This window comes from Ceratotherium simum, chromosome 8 (assembly GCF_057802395.1).
Source record: "Ceratotherium simum simum isolate JZ-2026a chromosome 8, ASM5780239v1, whole genome shotgun sequence".
Classification (NCBI taxonomy): Eukaryota; Metazoa; Chordata; class Mammalia; order Perissodactyla; family Rhinocerotidae; genus Ceratotherium; species Ceratotherium simum.
Genome location: NC_141907.1, coordinates 55,571,207 through 55,598,623, shown reverse-complemented (window position 1 = coordinate 55,598,623; position 27,417 = coordinate 55,571,207). Strand labels below are relative to the sequence as shown.

Here is a 27,417-nt window from a genome sequence, read left to right as displayed (position 1 = left end):
AGACGATTCTATCAAATGAACATCAAGTGAAACCAGAGAATAAGATACAAAAAATCCATACTTAATTGAATATGCATCATATTGTGATTCATTTTCTTAACATTGTCAGGGGAAGAGGGAGAATCTTCCTCTGTCCTTTTCCTTAAGGTTCTTATGGCTGGCCAAATAATTAACAAGACAGGTTAGCAGGAGAAAATAATACCAAGTTTAATAACATGTATACATGGGAGAAACTCAGAAATGAGCAACTCGTCCCTCTGTCTAAGCTGCTTGCTTAAGTATTGCAGCTAAAGGCAAGGAACGTGTTGGGGGTGGGTAGTGGTCTGGGACTTCAGAGGGCAGGAAGACAATTCTTTTCAGGGTCATCTATAGATAATGTGGTCAGGGAGTGACAGAGTTTTTGATAAAAGGGGCTTGGTGCCTTTCCTATTGTAACCTCTATCCTACATTATCTTTACAGCCATCATGATAGAAGATCTGTTCCAGGAAGGAGCCACCACGTCAAATTCTTTAGGCAGTTAGTGGGGGAGGTCAAATGTCCCTCAGAGAAAACAATCAAGGTAAAGAGATATATTTCAGGGTGGCCAAATCTTGATCTCCCACAACATCATTTAGAAATTGTTATAGATTTGTGTTTCACTTTAAGCCTCTTTATTTTCATATACTCTACAAGAAGTTTTGAATCTCTGATTCTGAATATTTCCCTCCTAACTCATTTTATGGACTTTATTGACTTTTTTTTTTATCAAAGCAGCTGCATTTGCTTTTAATCAGTAATATAAAGTGTGCTCTTCAAAGTTCAGCCCAACCTACTATAAATTGGTTGAGAGGATCAAGTAAGAGATCTTTGGATTGTGAACTTCACACACTTGGTTTAAGCCCAGGTTTTGTTAGAGGAGGAGCTGATCATGAAGACTGTGAAAGGCTTCTGCATCCTCTTCATGCTGCATCTGTGCTTCTTCAACTCTGCAAGGGCTGGGAAAGTACTTGTATGGCCCACGGATTTTAGTCATTGGATTAATTTAAAAGTTATTCTGGAAGAACTCCATCTTTGTGGGCACGAAATAACCATCCTGGTACCTTCACCTAGCCTTATGATTGATCATACCAAGATTCCCTTTAATGTAGAGATCCTTCAACTTTCAGTAACTAGAGAAAGTCTCGTGGAAGAGCACAACACCGATCTCCACACAATTATTTTTGAACTGCCTAAACTTTCATGGTGGGACATGCAAGTAAAACTGATAGAAATGAAGAAGAGTTTTTTAAGGACACTGAAAAGAGTATGTGACAGTGCTATCACAAATAAGGAGTTACTCAGCAGGCTACAGGCGGCTAAGTTTGACATCTGCGTTGCTGATCCTTTAAGCTTTTGTGGGGAGCTGTTGGCTGAGCTTCTCAATATTCCATTTATATACTCTTTTCGGTTTTCTGATGGGAATGTCATTGAGAGAGCGTGTGCTGGGCTTCCTACCCCTTCTTCTTACGTTCCTGGCAGCACATCAGGGCTGACAGACCACATGACTTTCTTACAGAGGCTGGAGAATTGGTTATTGTACGCGATGAATGATGTGATATATTTATATTTTCTAGCTCCAGAATGGGATGAGTATTATAGCACGGTTTTAGGTAAGAGAAATTTGCATGTAATAAAGATTCTTATTTCATATGTAAAATGTAAATATTTATCTAAATGTACAAAAACTATAAAGGTATTTTTAAGTGAGGACCCAAGCTCCCATTGGTCTTGGAGCGGCTAAACTGTGGCTAAGCAGTGGCTAAGCTGTTTTAAGTGAAAAAAAAAGATTCTTTTGTTTGTTTGGTTTAGATGATTGAGTACTTACAACAGTTCAGAGAAGAAATATTCTTTATATTTATACAAAATTCCTACTTGCTGCTACTAATTTTTTTGAGTATCTGTATTACCCACATCTAACAATGTGCTTGATTTCCAAAACTTTGCACTATTTCTCTTGTTTACTTCTTTTATACATCCGCTTTCTTTCTGATTAACTTGCTAATCTTAGGCTTTCTGTTTGTATCCTATCTACGCTTAGTTGCTTGGTTGCAGGTCTTGTCACATGGTGAGCACAAAACTAGAAAATAAATAAATATATCTTGGTTTCATCTGCTCTTGTCTCCCAAAGAGGGAAAAAAAAGCCAAGTTTTTCTCTGAAGGACCATGTTTCCAAATTTTTTAACTTATCTCACTGTTTCATTGTTTATGTTCTGTTCAAAATGCATTAGACATCAACTAGTGAGCTTTGACCCTGAGCACAATGTTTCTATTTCAGTAGTCTGTTTACCCCTTCTTTTTTCCTTTTGCATAATTGATTTATTTTAAAGTGTTCATATAACTGTATTTGGAAATATTTTGCGTAAGATATTGGTTATCTTTGACAAAGCAGTACCCTGCTTACATTATTTGTTTCTTTTCAGATATATTGACATATAACATTATATTAATTTCAGGTGAACAATATAATGATTTGATATTTGTATATATTGTGTAATGATCACCAAAATAAGTCTAGTTAACATTCATCACCACATGTAGTTACTAATTGTTTTTTCTTGAGGTGAGAACTTCTAAGATCGACTTTCTTAGCAACTTTCAAATATCCTATATAGTATTACCAACTGTAGTCACCAGGCTGTACCTTATATCCAGAGAACTTAGTTTAGAATTGAAAGTTAGTGCCTTTTTAACACTTTCCCCTCTTTTGCCCATCCTCTACCCCCTGCATCAGACAATAACTAATCTATTTTCTCTATCTATAGGTACATTTTTTGATTTTAGTTTTTTTTTTTTTTTTTTTAGATTCCACATATAGGTGATATACAGTATTTGTCTTTCTGTGTCTGACTTAGTGTGCTTACCATAATTTCCTCAAGTTTTATCCATCTGAAGGCAAATAGCAAGATTTCCTTTTTTCCCATGGCTGAATAATATTCCTTTGTATATATAACCATATTTTCTTTATCATTCATCTATTGATGTACACTTAGGTTGTTTCTTTGTTTTGGCTATTGTAAATAATGCTACAATGGACATGTGAGTGGCGATATCTCTTGGGGATAGTGATTTCCTTTTCTTCATATATATACTCAGAATTGGAGTTGCTGGATCACATGGTAGTCCTATTTTAATTATTTTGTGTAAGCTCCATACTGTTCTCCATAGTGGTATCACCAACTTACATTCCCACCAACAGTGCACAGGGTTCTTTTTCTCCACGTTCTTGCCATCATTTGTTATCTCTTGTCTTTTTGATGATAGCCATCCTAACAGGTGTGAGGTGGTATATCTTCCTCTTATGATTAGTAATGTTGAGCATCCTTTCATGTACTTATTGGTCAGTTGAATATCTTCTTTGGATAAATATCTATTCATGTCTTCTCATTTTTAATCGGATTATTTAGTTTTTTGCTGTTGAGTTGTAGCAGTTTCTTATAAATTTTGGATATTAACCCTCGATCAGATATATGTCTTGCAAATAATTTTTCCCATTTCATGGGCTATTTTTTCCTCTTGTTGATCATTTATTTTGCTATGCAGAAGCTTTTTGTTTGATTAGTCCCACTTGTTTATTTTTAATTTTGTTGCTTTATGCTTTAGGCATCATATCCCAAAAGTATTGTCAAGACCAATGTCAAGAAGCTTTTCCCTATGTTTTCTTCTGGGAGTTTTACAGTTTCAGGTCTTACATTTAAGTCTTTAATTATTTTCAGCTAATTTTTGTGAGTGGAGTAAGATTGGGGTCTAGTTTCCTTCTTCTGCTTGCCAATATCCAATTTTCCCAGCACTATTTACTGAACAGACTGTGTTTTTTTTCATTGAGTATTCTTGGTTCCTTTGTGAGTACTTAGTCGACTACGTATGCATGGATTTGTTTGTGGGCTCTCAATCCTATTCCATCGGTCTGTGTGTCTATTTTTATCCAGTACCATATGGTTTTGATTACTATTGCTTTATAATATAGTTTGAAATCAGGAAGTGTGATTCCTTCAGCTTTGTTCTTCTTTTTCAGGGTTGCTTTGGCTATTCAGAGTCTTCTGTGGTTGCATATGAATTTTAGGATCATTTTCCTTGTTACTAATTTTAACAGAAGTATCTCTAATACCTTATGAATACTAACATTTAAGTTTATTCTTAAAAAATTAAAATTTTCATTTATAGCTGTGATCTCTTATTTTAAAAAGCAGCGTCCTTTTTCCTTTTCTCTGATACCCGTTCTAAATTTTCTCTGAGAAATTATTTCCTCACCAACTCACAACTAATATGATTGCTTCTAATGAAGTATGCTGCCCGAGAATACGCCATATATGTTCTGGAAGGCATATGACCTACTCAAGGCCAACACATTGTCTTGAGACTTTTTCTGCGCATTCTGTCACAGAAGTAGGTTCTTATTTCCTCCAGACTTTACCCTAAAAAAAGTGTGGGCAGAAACCGCTGCACCCATCACTTACCTGTGGTCAGAGTTCAAGCAGCAAAAGACAAAACTGAGAAAAGATAACTTAGATCTCATCCTGGTGACATTTTGTGAGTCATGGATTAAGTGGTGACTGATCTACTGCTGGATCTAAAATGTTGATTTACTTCTGATTCCAGCAGTTTGATACTCAGTTTTGGAACCTCTTACATAGTGAAGCAGTAGTGATACGATGTGACTCCGTCCCTGCTTCTTTCCTAACTCTTGGCACTCTAGATAGTATTTTTGGGAATATATCAACAATTTGAGAAAGAAAAATGAAGGCTTGATAAATGGAATACATTTCTTTAACTCTCATAAATTTTTAAATGCTATTAGCTATAGATTATCATTTGGCTATTTGGAATTTAGGACTGTTATTTTATAATGTATTCTATTTTTTTTATTTATTTTTTTTTTTATTGCAGTAACATTGGTTTATAACATTGCAAAAATTTCAGGTGTACATCATTGTACTTCTATTTCTGCATGGACTACATCATGTTCACCACCAAAATACTAATTACAACCCATCACCACACACATGTAACGAATTATCCATGCACCCCTGTGTTCATTGCAGCCTTATTCACAATAGCCAAGACTTGGAAGCAACCTAAGTGCCCATCAAGGGACGAATGGATAAAGAAGCTGTGGTATATATACACAATGGAATACTACTCAGCCATAAGAAACGACGAAATCCAGCCATTTGTGACAACATGGATGGACATTGAGGGTATAATGCAAAGTGAAATAAGTCAGAGGGAGAAGGCCAAATACCGTATGATTCCCTTCATTAAGTAGTAGATAATAACAACAATAAACAAACACATAGGGACAGAGATTGGATTGGTGGTTACCAGAGGGGAAGGGGAGAGGGTGGAGGGTGAAAGGGATAATTCGTTACATGTGTGTATATGTATTCTAAGTATATTTTTCAAATTTTTAAGCATATAACTCATAACTCTTATAGAATTATTAAGTGAATCATACCATAGATATATTTAAGTCATCAAGGAGGAAATCAGTAAGATGGCAAATCTTGTTCAAAAAATATTTTGAGGAACTTTTTATAAACATTTTGGGAAAAAAAAGGAATGTGAAGATAATACTACTAGGTTAGACACAGAACTGATTAATGTCCTATAGGGCAATAAAATCATGATTTGGGGGGTGATCTTTTCTACCAGATGGAAATATACAAGATAACATTTAAGATCACTGTATCTGGACTCAGAAGTCCATAGTAAACCAGTAAGAGAGAAGAAAGTAAAATAAAGGCACATTCTCCTAAAGAATTAAATACTCCTTCATGCCTTGTTCAACAGTTCCCCAGCATGGTATCAAAAGGGCATTCTTAGAAAATTGGATGGTAAAACATTTTCCACTTAACATATCAGTTTATTTTTCTTCTGTCACCCTTCATTTTTATTCAGGCAAACCTACCAGTTTATGTGAGACTATGGGGAAAGCTGAAATGTGGTTGATTCGAACTTCCTGGGATTTTGAATTTCCTTACCCTTATTTACCTAATTTTGAATTTGTTGGAGGACTACACTGCAAGCCTGCAAAGCCCCTACCTAAGGTAATTAAATGCCCTTATTTTTTGCTGGTTTGAGTATTTGTCTTTTGAAATGATTTCTTGTTTATTATTTATAATATTTGGCTCTCAAACTGAAAACATAGACACAGGAATTAATGGAAATTAACCTCTTAGACTATTATAATGCCAAATATATCTTATAACATTATCTTGGCAATCATTAGTGACATTCATCAACTATGCCAGATATTTGGTAGGAATGTAATTCCTAGCCCTGAGTTTAGTGGAACCATGAAGTACTCTCTGGGCAATGACTATAACCTAAAGTGTGAAGGATCACTTCCAGGGCCAACACCTAATTGTCAGATCCAGATACTTCAGAATTCTCTTTTCCTTTGTTATGTCAAGAGGCTATGTTCCAAATATTGGCTACTCTCTCAATCTGAGTTCTGGATTTAAGAATATATGTACCAACTGCAGCTCAATAGATGGTCATATGGCATGAGAAAGAAGGAAGCTGTTGTTTTAAGCCACTAGGATTTTGTAATTGCATGTTATTTAGCATCACCCAATCTTAGAAATGGACAATAGTGAGGAAATTATGATAATTTGAGAATAGATCAAATTGAGATATGATGATCTATCCAAAAAGTCTGGCACAAGTGCAGTATTGATGCACTATTTGATTTGAATAGAGGAGAGACATTAGGTTGGAGAGATAATCTGAGAATAGGTTATGAAAAAACAAATGGGCAATCCAAGTAGTCTTTACTTCAAATTTAAGGTCAATGAAGGATTAATGCATAATTTTTAAGCAGTAACGTGGTACAGTTTACCCTTTATAAATCTTGGCTATTGAATTTTTTAGAATAGAGCAAGATTTAAAGCAGAGAAATGAGCTAAGATACAGTTTCAATAGTTCCTGTGAGAGATTGTAGAGATTCAAACTAGAATATGATAGTGATTTTGCTTAGAAGTAGAAAGATTTAAGAAGTATTTACAAAGAAAATCAATAGGATTTGATGACTGGCTGGAGGTTGAGGGTAAGTGAGAGAGTTCAAGAATGAATCCTTGGCTTTTTGTTTCTTTGTATATCTTTCCTTTATTTGTTTCTTTGTGTGGGCAATTTAGTAGAGAATATTGACATTTACTAAGGTGAGGATTGAAGAGGAACAGTTGTGAGGGCAAATGATGTGTTCCTGTATGGGCATGTTGAATTTGAGGGCCCAGCCAATGCAATGTTTAGTAAGAAGTTACTGAATACAGTGTCTGAATCTCAAGTGACAGTTCCATGTAGCGTTTGTGATTTTTTTAAGTAATAGATGTTTTTTAGATCCATTTACATTCACTGCAAAATTGAACAGAAAGTACGGAGAGTTTCCACCTATACCCTGCCCCCCTCCCACACACAGCTTCCTCCACCATCAATATCCCACACCTGTGTGGCACATTTGTTACAATCAATGGACCAACATTTACACATCTTTATGAACCAAAGTTCACAGTTTACATTGAAGTTAAAATTGTGTTGCACATTCTATAGATTTTGATAAATGTATAATGACATGTATTCACCCTTATAATATCATACAGAATGGTTTCTCTGCCCTAAAAATCCCCTGTTCTCCACTTTTTCATCCCTCCCTGGCCCTAAATCCCTGTGAATCATCGATTTTTTTACTGCCACCATAGTTTTTCCTTTTCCATAAGCAGAGGTTTTAAATTAAGGATGTCAAGCAATAAGAAAACATGATTTTGTATCTGTTAAGTCACCCTGGGTAAAAACAGAACTTGAGGTGGAGCAGAAGACTGAGCCAAATGCCCAAGGCTTCTGTGAACAGGGGTGTTCCTGAAAGTCTGACAGTTGACATAGTGAGCACGGGTAGTGGATAGTATAGATTAAACATAGTAAACATTAAACATATAGATGAGGATATTTTATAAAAGTATTGAAAAGGAAATGATTGGAAATGCAGTCATGAGAGGGGAGGACATAGATAAAGTCTCTGTCTGGACCCTGATGCAGGTACAGTAAAATGAGTACAGTATACTGAAAGAATTATAGGGCAAGACCCAAGTTTCAGCTAAGAAAAGAAAGTATATGAAATGCTTAATAAAGATGCTGAAAATGTTTGGGAATTTTTAAATCATGTAACAGAACATTTTACTTATTCTTGTTATATGAATACATTATTTAATTTTGACAAGTTAAATAATACTGGCTGTCCATTCTATATTGTTCTAAACCATTGCTTCTGCTCAGAAAGTAGTCACTTAAATATTCTGAGCCTTCTTCCTATTATTTCATACTTTTTGATAAAAGATCCATGCACTGTAGAGATTCAATTGTAAAAGCATAGAAGTCAACTGTTGTGATAGTGTGAAACTTACTTATATGCATAGTTGCTGTATCTTAATAATTCAAATATATTCAGAACCCTCCTATTACCTTATTATTTGTCCAATAACACACACATATATGTATGTGTATATTTATGTATTTATTTATTTTACCTACAGTGTGGCACTAAGAATCTACCTGATGATTTTTTGTATAACCTTCAAGAATAACCAGAAAGAGTCAGAGCTTTAAAGTATTTCCAGCGGAAATTTTTTCCCATGTCTCCTCCCACCAGAGGACAGTAGGGCCTTGGGGACACTACAAAAGCACAATCAAAATCTCTGCATTCAAATAATGCACGTGCTCTCACACATGAAAATGTTGACTCCTAGGTCTATGACGGCTGTAATGATTCTTTAATATAGGAAGTACTTTCATAATATTTAATTTTTTGAATAATTTACATTCAATTTTGGTATTACAATGTTTCAGGATTTTTAATAATATTCCTAACTATAAAACAGATTAAGAACACTAAATCTACATGTTATATACAAATACAAGGGCCAGTGTGAATGTGCAAAGTAACCCATAATGAGGGTGAAATGTAAAGTAATCATGAGGTATGAGGCTTTAATGGAAACACGATGGGAGAACCTGGTAAAACTTGACTCTTTCCACAAATGTATAGTTTCATCAGGAGGGCTTGAGTGGTCCCATCTTCCACATCACATCTAGCCCTTGATAGTATTCTATTTTCTAATATGTGTCAGGTTCATAGAGGTAAAGCGGTATCACATTGTTGTATTTTATTGCTAATCGCAATTAATAGCAAAGTTGAACATCTTTTCAGAAACTTACCAGTTATTCTGAATTTCTCTTTGTTAAACTCATTTACTTGGTGTATTTTTCTTTTGAATAATCTATCTTTTTTTTTTGCCAAGTGATGCAAATTCTTTCCATAATCTAGAATACCTAGGTATTAATCCTTGTTCTAGCCGTTCCATATATCTTCCTCTATGAATTCATATATTTGTTAATGTTACCTCTGATTTCCTTTTTTAAACATAAAGTACTAAATTTGATGTAATCGAATCCATCCTTTTTTACTTTATGGTTTGTACTTTTCAAAGTCTCATTTAAAACAATCTCATTTCTAAGATTATAAAGATATTCCTGAATATTTTATTTTTAAAATTATAATATTTTACTTTACTGTGGATTCATTTACTCCATTTAGATTTTATAGTAATGTATAGTGTGAGGTAAAGATTCATCTCCCCTTTTTGTTTAAGTAATGAGTATATTTTACAGCACCACCTAATAATAAATAAGCTACTCAGCGTGAATTTTTCTCACTGATCGTCTCAGTGACTTGTGATATCACCTTTACATATAGCAGGCTTTTACATACTCATGGTTCCTTTTCTGGTCTCGCTATTTTGTTATACAGTTCACTTTGTCTGTTAGGAGGTTAGTAGCACTCATTTTGTATTATGTATTATTATCTGGTTTAAGAAGTTCCCAGTATTTCCTTTTCTTTTTCAAAGTCTGTTAATTATTTATTAAAAGATATTCTGTATAAATTTAAAAATATTTGCCAATTTCTCAAGAAAATTATGCCATAATTAAAAATTAATTTTAAAAGATTGATAGGTCTACATATTAAGTCAATCCATCTATAACCACAGTGTGATGGTTAATTTTATGTATCAAATTTCCTGGACCAGGTACTCAGATATTCAGTCAAACATTTTCTCAATATTTCCGCAAGAGTATTTTTGGATGAGATTAACGTTAAATAGTGGACTTTGAGTAAAGCAAATTGATTTCTATTTTATGGGTGAACCTCACTCAATTAGTTGAAGGCCTGAATAGAACAAAAGAGTGACCTCTCCCAAGCAAAAGAATATTCTGCCAGCAGACGGCCTTCAGACTTGAACTACATTAGCTCTTCTTTGGGTCTCCAGTCTGATGGCCTACCCTGCAGATTTTGGACTTGCTGACCTCCATAATCACGTGAGCCAATTCCTTAAAATAAATCTCTCTCTATAGACAGATAGATACATATAGATAGACAGATATACACACACATATCCTATTGTTTCTGTTTCTCTTGAGAACACTGACTAACACACACCATATACCACTCTATTAGGGTCTTCTTTTATGTAACTTACTATGATTTGAAACTTTTTTCAATAAAAGTGCATGTATCTGTACTCTTAAACAGTTTATATTTTTAATTACTACAGTAAATGATGACTTATTTTAAATTTTCAGGTTTTTTACTGCTGTTCTGAAAAAATATTATCGACTTTTTGTGGTGATTATGAATCTGACCAACTATTATTTATAATAGTTTGCATATTGGTTATTTTTGTTTCCCCAATATTGTCATGTACATATATACAAAATTTACGTCTTCCCCTTTCAATCCTCACACATTTTTTCTTGTCTTATTTGGTTGCCTTAGTTTGGTTAGTATTAAACATAGGGTAAAAAGATTTCTTTTTACTTCGACATGATTAAATATGCCATTTTTATTTTGAAAGCAAGGCCATACATTTCCATCACATTACTGTTCTCTCCAGCATATGCGTTACAGGTATTTCTTCATTACTTACTTGGTCAGTAAGTTATATGGCTATCTCATTCCTAAATGTGTTTGTGGAAAGTTATAGAAAGTACAAATGGAGCCAAAATAAAAGAAAATTTGAATTTAGAAAAAAGAAAATATACCATTAGCGTGTCATTATAGTAACTGATTCAGCATGAAAGTTAATGATAATCTTCTTAGTAGCCAAGGCTAAATATGAAGTGAAGTACCAGAGCTATTTATCTTAAACTAGGAGTCAAGGGTTCTTCATTTGGAGCATTGTGGAGAGGGTGTTGGAAGGCAGTAGAGAATACTGAATATGTTCATTGGCTTTACAATCAACAAGCTTAACTTAGAAACTTGGTTCTACCACTGCTGTGTAGCCTTGAACAAGGTACTTTATCTCTCTGAGATAGCCTTCTCATCTGCAAATGTATACATATTTCTTAAGATCACCACATATTTAAGTTAAATGATACATGTAAAGAGCTGAGCACATGGAAGAAGATAACAAGTAGTCAATAGTTTGTAAGTGCAAACACACACACACACCCCTCATAAAAATGTTTAGAACATACTGGATGGAAATTTTCAATTTAAATCATTTTTAATTTGCCTAATAAACAGTAATTTCAGGTCATATTTCATACTTTAAAATGGATGATATACGAAAAGGCAGAACTGTTTGAATAATCCAGACACATTGAGAAAATTGTGTGACTATTTTATCCTTGTAACTTTAGACTTTCATATTACAAACACTGTTTTCTTACAGGAGTTAGAAGAGTTTGTCCAGAGCTCTGGAAAAGATGGAGTTGTGGTCTTTACTCTGGGGTCGATGATCCAAAACCTTACAGAAGAAAAGTCTAACATGATTGCATCAGCCCTTGCCCAGATTCCACAGAAGGTCAGATAATCTTATTTTTTGAGGGGTAGCTATTTTAAAATCCATGAAGGTCTCCTTAAAAGTGTACTTCACAAATGTAGGAAAAGCTATTGGTATTGTTAGTGTCAATTTAACTGAGCCTTAGAAGAGGGTCGCTAAAAACATTTGACTGCTGTCTTGCTTTAAAACTTGCAATACTGTGAGGAAAGCATATTGCAGTATTTTCTTTAAATAATGGAATAAAACTAAATCATTCAGTGATCTTAAACAGTCTGTCAGCTTTATGGCTAGATTTTAGGACTTCCCTGTAATCTTATTTTTGTCTTGTTCTTCTTGCTTGTTTTTCAAATCTGATTCATACATACAAGTAACAACTAACATAACAGAGAGTAAAGGAAAAGATATTCAAAAACATGGCCTCAATTCACAAGGTTCCTTGAGACTATATTTCCTTATAATTAATGGTTTTGGACAAGGCCCTGGTTGAGCCTGGATCTGACAGCTTAGATTCTTGGAGTACTCCCAAATAATCATTCTTCTATTTAAACAATTAAAATTTTTAGTAATATAGTAAAAGATTTATGCAGTTCACTCTATGATGTTCCTACAAAATATATATTTTTTATTAACTTAGTGCTAGATTATAACTGAGTAATGTTGTTTTTACATTATCAAGGATACTTTTTCTTTCTATCTTTAGTTAAAATACACAAACATATGTCATTTTAAGTTTTAAAAGACCATAACAATACTAGTATTTATAACCAAATTTCTTTCAACAGTTGTTTGTGGAAGCAGTACTCATTTAAATATTTAATCTAAAAAGGCTCTTCATAAAAATATTGAATTTTCTATTGCATTAAAGTATGATGCTTATGGGTGATGTCAGGGTGGAGTAGGAAGCACCAAGAATCTGTCTCTTAATGTAAACAACAATTATATGGGCTGAAACTGTTGGAAGTAACTGTGTTGGAACTCTGAAGTCTATCAGAGCACTTGCAAATTCCAGAGGAAAGATTGGCTGGTAAATAGTGATTAATTAAAATTGGTCAATTTCAGCCTTTTGCATAGCAGGAGCTTCAAATCCTCCATCACCCAGCCCCAGGGCAGGCAAAACGCTTGTATTCTCCGTGTGATTTGGTGGAGCCAAGGTTGGCAATAAGGACTATATCCTCCAAATATTGGGTTTCTGCATTCTGATTGCTGATTGCTGCCTTTAATCACTGAAGTGGAGGCATGGGGGTTGGCTACAGTTGTTTCAACCCCCACTAGCTGAAGCAGCTTTTGGGAGATTTAAAGGAGCATCACTATTTTTTTTTCTTTTTTCCCTTTATGTTCATTTTGGACCCAGACATTAAAGAATTTGGCCATTCTAAAACAATGACACGTACGGTAGAATTTAGAAAGCCATGTGCCTGTCCAGGGAGAGACACAGGCTTAGAAAAGATCAGTGAAGATGTAAAGCTTTCACCTCAGGCTGATTCCTGGCAAAGAGACACTCTTCAACAATCAAAAAAAAGAAAAATGAAACCATAAGGACAGGGGAGAATCTGATTTGCAGAGTTAAAACATTATAAGAATGAAATGTCCAGCTCTCTACAGAAGTCACAGGCATACAAAGACATATGAAAGTATGACTGACTCAAAGGACCAAACTAAATTGAGAGAAAGTATCCCTGAGGAAGGGTAGATTTTGGAATTACTAAAGAAAAACTTTAAAATAATTGTCTTAAAGATGCTCAAACTACTAAAAGAAGACAATGAAAAGAGAAGACAGAATATAAGAACAAAATGAAAGTATCAATACAGAGAAAGAAATTACAAAAAGAACCAAGAAGAAATGCTGGAGCTGAGAAGTACAATTGAAATGAAAAATTCATGTCAGGGATTGAAAAGCAGATATGGGCAGGTGGAAGAAAGAACTCACAAACCTGAAACAAAGATGATTGACATTATTGAGCTAGAGGAACAGAAAGAAAAGTAAACAAGAAAAGTGAACAAAGCCTAATGGACATATAAGACACCATAAAGTGCAGAAATACACATATTGTGAGAATCCCAGAAAAAGAGAAATGGGCAAAAATAATATTTGAAGTAATAATGGTTGCAAAAGTCCCAAATTTAATGAAAGACAATCCAAGAAGAAAACAACTTCAATAGGATAAAGTCAGGGACCAAGACACATTATGATCAAGCTATTGTAAGGCAAAGACAATGAGAGAATCTTGAAAGCAGCAAGAGAAGCAACTTCAGTAAGATGATCAGCCAATTTCTCCTCAGAAATCTTGGAGGCCAGAAGGCAGTGGGTTGGTATTCTCAAAGTGCTGAGAGAAAAAATTATCAACAGAGAATTTTATATCAGGCAAAATTTTCCTCATAAAATGAATTAGAAATTAAGACATTGCCAGATAAACAAATGTTGGGGGAGATCATTAACACTAGACCTTCCCTGCAATAAAGGAAGTGTTTCAGGTTGAAATGAAAGGATGCTAGACAGTAACAGAAAACCACATGAAGAACTAAAGATCTGTAGTAAAAGTAACTACAAAGGCAAATATAAAAACTATTATTATTGAACTTTTGGATGTAAGTCCACTTTTTTACCTAATTATAGAAAAGAAAAATGCATAAAAACAATTATTAATCTATGTGTTTAGGAACACAATGTATAAATTTGTAATTTGTGGTATCTTTAACGGAGAGGGGGATGGAGCTATAAAAGAGCAGTTTTTGTATGCTACTGAAGTTAACAACCAAAGGGTCAAAGAATAAATCACAATGATAATAAAAAATAATATGAAAAAATGTATGAATAAAAATAAAAAATAAAAATAAAAAATAAAAAATGTATGAAAACCCAACAGACTAAAACTTATGAGAGGCAGTGAAAGCAGTTCTCAGAGGGAAATTTATATCTGTAAATGCCTATATTGAAAAAGAAGAAAGATCTAAAATTAATAACCTAATTTGATACCTTAAGTTATTAGAAAAAGAAGGCAAACTCAACACAAAGCTAGCAGAAGGCAGGAAATAATGAAGACTAGAGTAAAGATAAATAAAACAGAGAATAGAAAAACAATAGAGAAAATTAATGAAAACAAAAGTTAGTTCTTGGAAAAGATCAACAAAATTATCAACCCTTTAGACCAGCAAAGATAAAAAAGGAGAAAATACAAATAACTAAACTCAGAAGTGAACAGGGGGAGAAAACTGCTGACCTTACAGAGATAAAAAGATTATAAGGAGGATATTATGAACAATTGAACTCCAACAAATTAGACAACTTAGAAGAAATAGATAAATTCCTTGAAACACACAAGTTCTTTAAACTGACTGAAGAAGAAATATAGAACATTTCAAAAGATCTATAAGAAAATAATAGATTGAATTAGTAATCAAAAACCTCTCAACAAAGAAAAGTCCTGGACCAGATAGCTTCACTAGTAAATTGTTTCAAACATTTAAAGAACAATTTATGAATTAATCTTCTTCAAAGTCTTCCAAAAAGTTACAGAGGAGGGAACACTTCCTAAATGATTCTTTGAGGCCAGAATTACCCTGATACAGAAGACAGATGAGGACATCACAAGAAAACAAAATTACAGACCAAGATCCCTTGTAAATAGAGATGTAAAAATCCTCAACAAAATATTAGCAAATAAAATCCAATAGAATATTGAAAGGAGTATTCACCATGGTAAAATAGAATTTATCGCAGGAATTCAAGGGTGGGTCAAGATAAGAAATCAACATAATACATTATATTAATGGAATGAAGGAAATAAAACACAAGCTCAACTTACACACAAACAAGGAATTTGACAAAATCCAATATTCTTTCATGATAAAAACTCTCAGAAAACTAGGAATAGAGGGAAAATTCCTCAATATGATAAAGGATATCTTTGGAAAACCCACAGCTAACATCTTAATGGTGGAAACTGAAAGCTTTCCACCTACGATAAGGCACAACACAAGGATGCCTGCTTTTATTGCTGCTATTTAACGTTGTACCAGAGTTCTAGCCTAGGATATTATACAAGAAAAAGAAATAAAAGGCATCCAAAGTGGAAATAAAAAGGTAAAACTATTTCTATATGACATGATCCTATGTATAGAAGATCTCCAAGAATCCACAAAAGTTACCAGAATTAATAACCAAATTCAACGATGTTGCAGGATACAAGATCAACATGCAAATATCACTTGTGCTTATACACCATCAATGAACAATCTGAACATGAAATCAAGAAAATAATTCCATGTACGAGAGCAACTAAATGGATTAAATGCTTAACAATAAATGTAACCAAGGAGGTGAAATATTTGTATGCTGAAAACTACAAAACATTATTACTACAAGAAATTAAAGAAGACCTAAATAAACAAAAAGTCATGCTGTGTTCATGGATAGGATGACTTAATGTGGTTAAGATGTCAACACTGTCCAAAGCAATCTACAGACTCAATGCAATGCCATAAAATTCCAACAGCCTTTTTTTGTAGAAATAGAAAATCCAATCCTCAACCTCATATAGACCTGCAAGAGCCACAAATAGACAAAATAATCTTGAAAAAGAATAAAGTTAGAGGACTCACGTTTTCCAACTTTGAAATTTACTATAAAGCTACAGTAAACAGTGTGTTACTAGGAGAAGAACAGATTTGTAAACCAATGGAATAGAGAACAGAGTCAGAAATTTACCCTCACATATATGGTCAACTCATTTTCAACAAAGGTTTAAGAACGTTCAATAGAGAAAGGACAGTCTCTTCAACAAATAATGCTGATAAAATCTTGATAGCTACATGCAAATGAATGAAGTTGGAACCTTACTTACACTGTATACAAAAATTAACTCAAAATAGATCAAAGACCTAAATTTTGAGGTAAAACTATATAACATTCAGAAGAAAATATTGGAGAAAATCTTTCTCACATTGGATTTGACCATGATTTCATAGATAATGACACCAAAAGCACAGGCAACAAAACAAATATAGACAAACTAGACTTCATCGAATTAAGAACTTTTGTGCATCAAAAGATATTATTAAGAAGGCAAAATACAATGTCTAGAGATTGGGAAAATTATTTGCAAATCATGAATCTTATAAGGGATTAATGTCCACAGTACACAAAGAGCTCCTATAACTCAACAACAACAGCAAAAATATAGTTCAAAATGTGAATGGACTTGAATAGACACTACTCTAAAGAAGATATACAAATAGCCATTAAGTACATAAAAAGATACTCGACATCATTAATATTAGGGAAATGCAAATCAAAAGCACAATGAGATACCACTCCACACTCATTAGGATGGTTATTATCAAAAAAATGGAAAATAACAAGTGTTGGTAGGCTGTAGAGAAATTGGACCTCTTATGCATTGCTGGCAGGAGTGGAAAATAGTGTAGCCACTGTGGAAAACAGTTTTGAAGTTCCTCAAAAGGTTAAGTTTATAAATTCCACATGACCCAAAAACTCCAATCTTAGCTATATATCCAAAAGAATTGAAGTAGGAATTTGAACAGATTTTTGTACACAACAGTCATAGCAGCATCATTCATGATAACCAAATGAGTGGATAAACAAAGTGTAATATATACACACAATGGAGTATTGTTCAGTCTTAAAAAGAAAAGAAACTCTAATACGTTTCAGCATGTATGAACCTTGAGGACACAATGCTGAGTGAAATAAGCCAGTCAGAACAAGACAAATACTATATGTTTTCACTTATATGAGGTACCTAGAGTAGTCAAATTTATAGAGACAGAAAGTAGAATAGAGATTACCATGGACTGAGGCGTAGGGGAATAGGGAGTTATTGTTTAATTATAGAGAGTTTATGTTTGGGATGATGAAAACATTTGAGGTATAGATTGTGGTGGTGCTTACACAACATTGTGGATATATTTAATGCCCCTGAATTGTATACCTAAAATAGACTAAAAGGATAAATATCATTATGTAAATTTTACCATAAAATAAAGACAATGCTTGTTTCTACGTTACTGGCAAATATGTAACAAAAGTTCAAAATGCTAACAAATTCTTAACGTGAATATAAGTAACATCCCTTCCCTTTGCTTCTGAAAACTCCATTTAAAAAATTCCCTTTACCAGAATGGCCTAGTAACACCAATATGTAATTGTTTCAGATACACATTGTCTTATTTTCTTTATCTACTCAATGAGAATTGCCTTGATGATGATAACCTATCTGTTAGGATTATTGCAAACATTTGAAAACATAGTTGTAGTTTCAATGCTTTAAAAACACCTATTACTTAATCATTAGCCTTGATTTGCTCATCTGTTCCATGGAGGCTTTGAACTAGATTAATTCTAAGTAACTGTCTCAGGTGATTCTGAAAATCTTCTACTAGAATAAACATATTTATGTTAACAGGTTCTGTGGAGATACACAGGAAAGAAACCAGATACATTAGGACCCAATACACGGCTATATGAATGGATTCCACAGAATGATCTTCTTGGTAAGACCAAAGAGAAGTAAAACTAAACAAAGTAGAATGAGGGATAATCTGAATGATTACTCAATATCAAGTAAATCCAACAAATTTGTATTCAAACAAGCAAAAAAATCCCTTAATGTCTTCTTAACATTTCTTCTGGAGTTTCTTTTTTCTTTTAATTTTTTGGGAGGAAGATCAGCCCTGAGCTAACATCCGATGCCAATCTTCCTCTTTTTGCTGAGGAAGATTGGCCCTGGGCTAACATCCGTGCCCATCTTCCTCTACTTTATATAGGACGCCGCCACACCATGGCTCGACAAGCAATGCATCGGTGTGCGCCCGGGATCCGAACCAGCGAACATGGGGCCACCGCAGCAGAGTGTGCGCACTTAACCACGTGCACAACCAGGCCAGCCCCTGGAGTTTCTTAAAGAAAAGATTACTCATGACTCTTGTTAAAGACTGTAAGGCACACTTTTATCAAGGCCATCATGATAAGTATAGGTCCTACTGCAATGGACGTTTGCAGTGAGGCAAAGAGATTGGACTCAACTCTGAAAACAGCAAAGAAATGTAGGGATTTTATAGCCAAGGAGCAGAGTGGGTGGGGGTCATTGGATAGAAAATTACTAAGAGGAAACCTTAGGGGTAGGGAGAGACTCTGGCTGAACTGACCTAAACAGATTAGCAGGCCAGGGTGACCAGACATCACGTGGGGGATTATAATTGATGGGGAAACTGATCAGGTATAAAGGGTCATCAGATATTGAGGCTGAGAGAGTCAGGTTAAACTGATTTGGTAAGATTCTTGTTAAAATTAGGCAATGCAGATATAAACACAGAAACCCAAAAATCAATGCCTAGTTGAGAAGAGAGTTCAGAGGAGCCTAACTAGAGTTCGGTCAAGGAGAGAATCTTTGTCAAGCTCTAACACTAATATGGAACTTGATTCTCCCATTTATCTCTCCCTCCTCAGAATCAGAGTTAATATAACTTTAGATTAGGCTCTCATTAACTTTGGCATAGAATATTGCAGCACCTTCTGAGTCTCTGTGTTCATTTTTTCCCACCTCTCTTGCCCACAATAAGTACTTGAAAATAAAAATCTGATAATTCTATTCATCATTTCTAATATTATAAATGGTTCCACTTTACTATAAAATCAAGTGCAAAATCTCATTTTCATAAACAGAAAACTTCATGAATTTACCCTAATCTATCTTTCTAGCCAGGTGTACCAACATTCACCCACTGAAACCCTACACATCCTACCTCTTCTTTCCCATACATGCAAGAGTTTCATTCTTCAATCCCTCCATTCTTTTTTTATTAACGTATTCCTTATCCTAATAACTTGTCCACCTGGCAACTACTCTCCATTATTTACTCCACACAAATCTTCTCAGAGGGTTATGGGAGGACTTAATTGCTGGAATAACTAATTGTTACTTTCTTTAGAGTTTATTGGATTTCATATATGGCCTCATGGCACAGAATTGCATGGAAGAAGTTACCTAATTGAATCAATGGTTTGTACAGGTGTTATGATTTTCTGTTTCAGAAACTCTCACAACTTAGAATAACGATATATTTTTTCCTGTTAGGTCATCCCAAAACCAGAGTCTTTATCACTCACTGTGGAACCAATGGGATCTATGAAGCTATTTACCATGGGGTCCCTGTGGTGGGACTTCCCATATTTGGTGATCAGTTTGATAATATTGCTCGTATAAAGGCCAAAGGGGCAGCTGTTGAGGTAGACTTGCATAAAATGATGAGTTCCGATCTGCTAAACGCTTTGAAGGCAACTATTAACAACCCTTCGTGAGTATAGAATATATTCTTTACTGAGAAGCATCTAGTATTTTAAAAGAAATAAATTCTTTCATTCAATTTTAAATTGGTTACTTGTAAATAATCACCAAAATATAATTATTATCAAATACAATTCTCTTATACTTCTCAAATTCTATGGCAGTATTTTGATTCACTTGCTATTAATGGGTAATCAATAACAACCTCAAAGAAACACTAAATTTACTTAAAGAAAATAAGGTATTGTTAAACAGATGTAGATCTTTATTTTTTATTAATAATTATAATTGTTTAATTCTTAAAAATTGTAAACATTGCCATTATAAAGAATTTAGGCAATATAACAAAAAAATAGAGAAACAAAAATAAAGAATCATTTGACTCTCCTCGGGCAGCTATAACAAATTACCAATAGAGAAATATTACTTCAGATATTTCCTTTTGCTCATTTACAAATAAAAAAGAATAAGATAGAAATGCTTTTATAAAAATTGGATCATGATACTTTTTAATGTAAAAATATTTTTATAACTAATTTTAATTTAAAAGAAGAGAAAGAGAATAAAGTAAAATTGAGAGCTCCAAATGGCGACATAAAAGACCCAGCCTCTTAACAATTAGATAATTATCCACGAAGAAAATCAGCTCTGGGTGAGCTCTAGAGTCCACTCAAGAAATGTTAGGGACACAGTGAATCAAACAAACAAAAAAACTGGAACAATTGCCCAAGCAGACAAGGAAGATAGCTTTATTTTGCCTGCATTATCCCATCCCCAAGCCAGCACTGCTCAGTGACAAGAGGGAACTTCCCAACTAGAAAGAGTTGCTCACCAGGAAAGGAAGAGTGGGTTGAGTGACCAGCTTCTCAAGCCTTTGGGGGCACAGAAATAGAAAAAAAAAAAAAAATCCTGAATTTATATGTAGCACAAAAGACCCCAAATAGCCAAAGAAGTCCTGAGAAAGAACAAAGCTGGAGGCATCACACTTCCTGATTTCAGACTATACTAAAAAGCTATAGTAATATAAAAAAGTAATGGTACTGGCAAAAAAAAAAAAAAAAAAAAAACACTTAGACCAATGGACAGAATTGAGGGCCCAGAAATAAACGCTTGCATATATGGTCAACTAATTTTGACAAGGGAGCCAAGAATATTCAATGGCAAAAGAATAGTCTCCTCAATAAATGGTGCTGGGAAAACTGGATATCACATGCAGGAGAATGAAACTGTACCCCTAACATACACCACTCACAAACATTAATTAGAAATGGATTAAAGACTTAAACATAAGACCTGAAACCATAAAATTCCTAGAAGAAAACATTGGGGAAAAACCCCTTGACATGAGTCTTAGCAATGATTTTGTGAATATGACACCAATAGCACAAGGAACAAAAGCAAAACTCAACAAGTTGGACTACATGAAACTTAAAGGCTTCTGTACAGCAAAAGAAATGAATGCCAAAAAGAAAGGCAACCTATGAAACATGAGAAAATATTTGCAAATTACATATCTGATTAAGGGTTAATATCCAAAATATATAAAGAACTCTCATAACTCAAGAGCAAAACGAACAAACAAAAAACCCAACTAGACAAAAAAATGAGCAGGAGTACTGAACAGACATTTTTGCAAAGAATACATACAAATGGCCAAGAGGTACATGAAAGGTGCTCAACATTACTAATTATCAGGAAATACAATCAAAACCACAATGAGGTATCACCTCATACCTGTTAGAATGGCTGTCATGGAAAGACAAGATATAACAAGTGCTGGGGAGGATGTAGAGAAAAAAGAAGACATTTTCACTTTTACTTGGAATGTAAATTGGTACAGCCACTATGGAAAACAGTATGGAGTTTCCTCAAAAAATTAAAACTAGAATTACTGTATGATTCAGCAATCACACTTCTGGGTATATATCCAAAGGAAATAAAAACAGGATATGGAAGAGATATCTGTACTCATATGCTCATTGCAGCATTATTCACAATGGCCAAGATATGGATACAACCTAAGTGTTGTCAGTGGATGAATGGATAAAGAAGATGTGGTATATGTATACAATGGAATATTATTCAACCTTGTGAAAGAAGGAGATCCTGACAGTTGTGACAACACGGATGACCTTAAAGTCATTTTGCTAAGTGAGATGTCATACAGGGAAAGACAAATACTTTGTGATATCACTTATACATGTGCTCTATAGAGGCAAACTCACAGAAACAAAGGGTAGACCCTGGTGGTTACCAGGGGCTAGGGGTTCAGGGAATGGAGACATATTGGTCAAAAGGTACAAATGTACAGGAATAAGATAAGTAAGTTCTAGGGATCTTTGTAAAGCATGGTGATTATAGTTAATAATACTGCATTACATACTTGAAAGTTGCTAAATGAGCAGATCCTAAATGTTCTCACCCCACACACAAAAAATGGTAATTATGTGATGCGATGGAGGTAACAGCTAATGCTACAGGGGTAATCATATTGCACTACTATAAATGTATCAAATCAACACGGTGTATACCTTAAACTTACACATTGTTATATTTCAATTACATCTCAGTAAAGCTGGAAAACATCCTTTCCTTTTGATGTTACTTGGTAATACTATTTCATTTCAAATAAATGTAACTGTGATCATAAATAAATAAACAAATTCTCAACAATAAATGATTACATTAATTGTTATTTTATTTCAAATAAACATATTCAGGGAAAGAAAGAAACTATAGTCAAATTAAAAGAATTCCCAGGCTTTGGATAAATATTCTTTAATAGATAAATCAGTTACTATAACTTACATATAAATCCATGACAAATATTGACATTAGAAATTAGAATAATTATTCCTTAAATGTTTCTAATTTTGGTCACTATAGAATGATTTCTCACTATAAAGTCACTTCTCAACTTCTCATCCTTGTCTCTTAAAACACACATCTTAATTTTCTTTGATGTATTATCATTATTACATTGTTAAGGCTTACAACATATACATTTTGTCTATGACCACAATTTCCAGTACTGTTTAGCCTTAGCTTGGTATTTATATGGATTTAATGATGCCGTTTGTGTTTTACCTCAGTCTTTCTATTCCTGAGGGGTCTTTTTTTTCTTAACTTGTTCTCTGACAAATATTTTGTTTATGTGTCTTAGAGCTTTTGTTGTTGTTACCTTGTTTTCCTGAAATATATCCAGAGGTACTTATTCCTTAAATTCTTGCATATTAAGAAAAGCCTGCCTTCTTTTGATAAAAGCAAAGGGCAGCAGGGCCTTGTATAATTTTTCTGACTCCCAATTCTCTTCCTCAGAACGTTCTGCATGCTGTTGCACTATTTTCTACGATTTAATGTTCTGTATTGTCCTCAAATGACGATTGCATTTCAGTGTGGAAGAATAACCTCCTTCATTCACCTCCTTCACAAATCCAAGGAGATCTTTCTTCTTGGTCGGCCATCCAAAACCTTAAACCAAAAATCTGGCCTTGTCTTTTGTTCTGTGAGTGAAGTTAGAAGGGTTAGTGTTTTTGCTATCGCCATTGTCCCTTCTCACCAGTGGCACTTGCATCCCTTTATAGCTTGAAGCAAAGATTCCAATATCTACTCACTCTCAGGCCATAGTGTTAGCCCATAGGGTCGCATTAGCTTTTTGGTTTGGTGTGAAACGTCAGAGACAGGAAGATCACAGACAGAAACCATTACCTGCTGCTGTCGAAGACTAACATTGTTAACACCCACACTCCAGACCAAACCTGGTGGGGAAAGAAAGGAGTCTCTTTATCATAGACCTGCCCCTGAGTGCTGCTTTCTGTCACTATCTTGTCCATAAAACCACACTTATCAAATGAAATCAAAATTCTGTATTCTCAACAGACATAGCCTATATTCTTAGTTCTAAACTTTTTAAAGGTTGTTATAGAAAATATATCTCCCCACCTCCAATTATTACTTAGACTACAAAATATACAACAAATTCCAGCTGATAGGCCACCCTATCTAGAAATTTCTCATGAGGAAATGAACTGTCATACGCATTCTGTGCTCTTGGTGATATTATCTGTGACATATTTATTATAAAACTATGTAGTATACTTTTAATAACATAAAATAATTTTAGGTATATGATGTTCTCAATGAATTTTTCAAGTTGCTCTCTATGTATCTAACCTTCAGCTATAAAGAGAATGCTATGAAGTTATCAAGAATTCACCACGATCAGCCTGTGAAGCCCCTGGACCGAGCAGTCTTCTGGATCGAGTTTGTCATGCGCCACAAAGGAGCCAAACACCTGCGGCCAGCCTCCCACAATCTCACCTGGTACCAGTACCATTCTTTGGATGTGATTGGGTTCCTGCTAGCGTGTGTGGCAACTATTATGTTTATGATCACAAAATGTTGTCTGTTCTGTTGCTGGAAGTTTGGTAAGACAGGAAAGAAGAAAAAGAGAGAGTAGCTTTCCTTGAGTTTGGCTGGAAATCTTGATAGCACCAATGCAAATTAATCCAGCCACTGATTTGAACAGATTCCTCTCCTAGTCTTCCAAGCTCTTGTCCATTTTTCAGTTTGTCAAGTCAGAGATTAAAGACATCCTCAAGGAGTTTGTCAAATGATTTAGAATCAAGGTTTAAAATAACGTATTCTTTGAAAAGAGAAGACAAACATATACACACATGGAAGTTGCTACTATTGAAATCTTAGTGCTTTACTTTATTCATTTGTTTTAGGTCAACAAATTGAGATGCTGTTTGAGGCCTTAGGAACATAATGCATAATTCTATATTAAGTAGCAATCATATTGAACATTTTCTAAATACTTAACATAATTTTGGTTTCTGTATGTTATAATTACTGCATCTTCTCTAAAGGAACTAGACAAGAAGTAGGATAGAACATGCTATAACCAGAGCTTCCCTTCCAATTAGGAATATCGGGAGAATGTCAGGGTTTCTACTCTTCTGTGAAGCACATTTTATACCACCAATTTCCTTTCACATGACACATCTGACTTTGTCCTCTTTGGAATACAAAAAACTGCTTTTTGTCTTTGATTTTAAGATTGCCTTTGATTTGGAAATTAATAATGATACTATGTGATTTATATTGTAAAACTTTGTGGTTTCAGAGAACTAGTTGATTTTGACAAGTTAACATGATTGATGGTATGGTGGAGCAAAAGTAAATGATTAGAATTCAATATCTACCCTTTTAAGGAACTTAAAACATTTTAAAATTGTTTCCTACATTAATTTTACTTATAATAACCATATTTGGAAAGAAGAGGCAAAACTACTTAGCTACACTGCAAATACTTTGGGGAGAAAATGAATTTCTCAGAAATGCTATTTGCTATGTGGGTGATTTCTTCATCCAATCAGAAACTCAGTGATTTTGCCCATTTCTTCCTCTTCGTTTCCCCCATCATTTCTCTTGGTCTTCTCATAAACCAACCTGTGACCACTACACCAGCAACAATTACTTAGGCTTCTTGTTATCTAGTGTTAGCCAGAAATCTGCACTCAACTTGAAAACTAAGTTGAAAATTCAACTAAGTTGAATTTTACTAGAAGTAAGGCCTTCTATTCCTATCTTTTCTAAAAAGACTCGCTTCCAATACATTTGCCAAGTATTTGCCCCTGAGATCAAAGAATCATTCAATCTAACTGTGATAACAGTTAGCAACTTCAGTTGCTAACTGAAGCAACTTCAGTTGCTAACATTAAGCAACTTCAGTTGCTAACATTAAGCAACTTCAGTAAATGATTTACCAGACAGTTTGATATTTATAACCCAAGCTTAGTAGACCTAAAATTATAGCTTTACTTTAGAACAATATAAATCATTATGGAGATATCTGTTTTTTACAGGAACTGTGACACAAATAAGAGGAAGGTAAACAATTTATTCTTAGGTGGGAAATTTAAAGAAATATAAGAGAAAAAATATATTTTGTCAATTTTATGAAGTTTTGAAGTGATTAAATAATTATAATAATTTAAAGTGTAGAGTTTAAAAAATGTAAACAAAAACACTGCTTGGTTTAAGATCTAATTAATGTAATCAAAGCTATAATTTATAATGGTGCTGAATTATTTATTCTGGCAATAAGGTGATGTTCTTTCCTATCATAGTCTTTAAAATCATAGTTTAATCTGGTCCTTTAATGTCAAAGTCAAGATATTCCTTCACTTGTTCATTATTGTAAAATGATGTAACGTAAGTAGTTAAAGTAAACTCAAGATTTGGATACTTTTTTAGCAATTCTGAGTTTATCCAAAAAAATTACCCTGACATGTAGATGAATATATTCTATCTTGTAGAGACAAATTCTCTACAAGATTATAAACAAATATTTACAATTATAAACAAACAAATATAGCAATTATAAACAAATATATATAAACAAACATAAACAATTATAAACAAATATTTACCTATAAATCATCAATATATCATTAATTTAAATATATTAACGTTCTTGTAATAATTTTTGATATGCACAAGTTAAACTTTTGTAAATTATTGTATTTTTTGCAGTTTCAGTTTCATTAAAAACACATTTTTCAGGTGTTTAATGACTTCTGGCTTTTTTAGTCAGTTAAAATAGCATATATTAAAATACTTTGTTTTTAAACTATTTACAATTCCTATGTGACTATATCCTGAAACTCTGCTCCAGTTTCTTCTGGATCATAATTTAAGTGAAAATCTAATAGGTAGATGCAAATATTTTGTACATGTTAACAAGCATATATATGTGAACAAAAACTTGTGTTTTATATGTTATAAATAAAAAGTGATTCATACTGTTGTATGTTTTGATTTTTGAACTTGCTTGCCTTTTACAATGAGGGAAATATTTGTTTCTGTTAAGTTTTCACATTTTACCAAAAATAATGATTAATGTGCAGACCCAGATCCACTATACTCCCTAAATTAATGGAATGGTATCTATGATATTTTAAACTGTTATACAGCTGTACTGAGAAGAGTCTACTGCCTAGGGAACAGAGAACCTAAGTTCTGCAATGAGCGTTAAATCACTACCTACCTTCTACTTTTCGCTTTCGTTTTCTCCCTGAGTTCTTAGCTTCTAAATCCCACTCTAGTTCTGCCATTGTTCTGGATCCTGGATCTAAATCTAGCAAGAGAGGCTGAAATCCTAATCTCTCCCTATCAGTTCCTGTCAATCATTTCCCCCAGAGAGAGTCCTTTCATTCACTCAGATGAAATCCCCTCATATATGATACCAGTAATCCATATG

General features: G+C 33.9%; 1 protein-coding gene across 2 annotated transcripts in view; it reads left to right on the top strand.

The window, feature by feature from the left end:
* The window catches only part of LOC101405808 (UDP-glucuronosyltransferase 2C1-like), a 55,361-nt gene extending 30,725 nt beyond the window's left edge, over positions 1 to 24,636 (top strand). Inside the window, exons 2-7 of one of the 2 annotated variants that reach the window (XM_087434719.1) lie at positions 1,131 to 1,629; positions 5,915 to 6,063; positions 11,737 to 11,868; positions 18,270 to 18,357; positions 19,941 to 20,160; positions 24,330 to 24,636. In XM_087434719.1, the coding sequence (XP_087290845.1) occupies positions 1,131 to 1,629; positions 5,915 to 6,063; positions 11,737 to 11,868; positions 18,270 to 18,357; positions 19,941 to 20,160; positions 24,330 to 24,609 (1,368 nt within the window). In that variant the 3' untranslated portion in view covers positions 24,610 to 24,636. Of the gene's footprint in view, positions 1 to 908; positions 1,630 to 5,914; positions 6,064 to 11,736; positions 11,869 to 18,269; positions 18,358 to 19,940; positions 20,161 to 24,329 lie in introns of those variants that run through there. The other variant, XM_004419128.3, reaches the window with a different exon arrangement.
* The last annotated feature ends 2,781 nt before the right edge of the window (positions 24,637 to 27,417 follow it).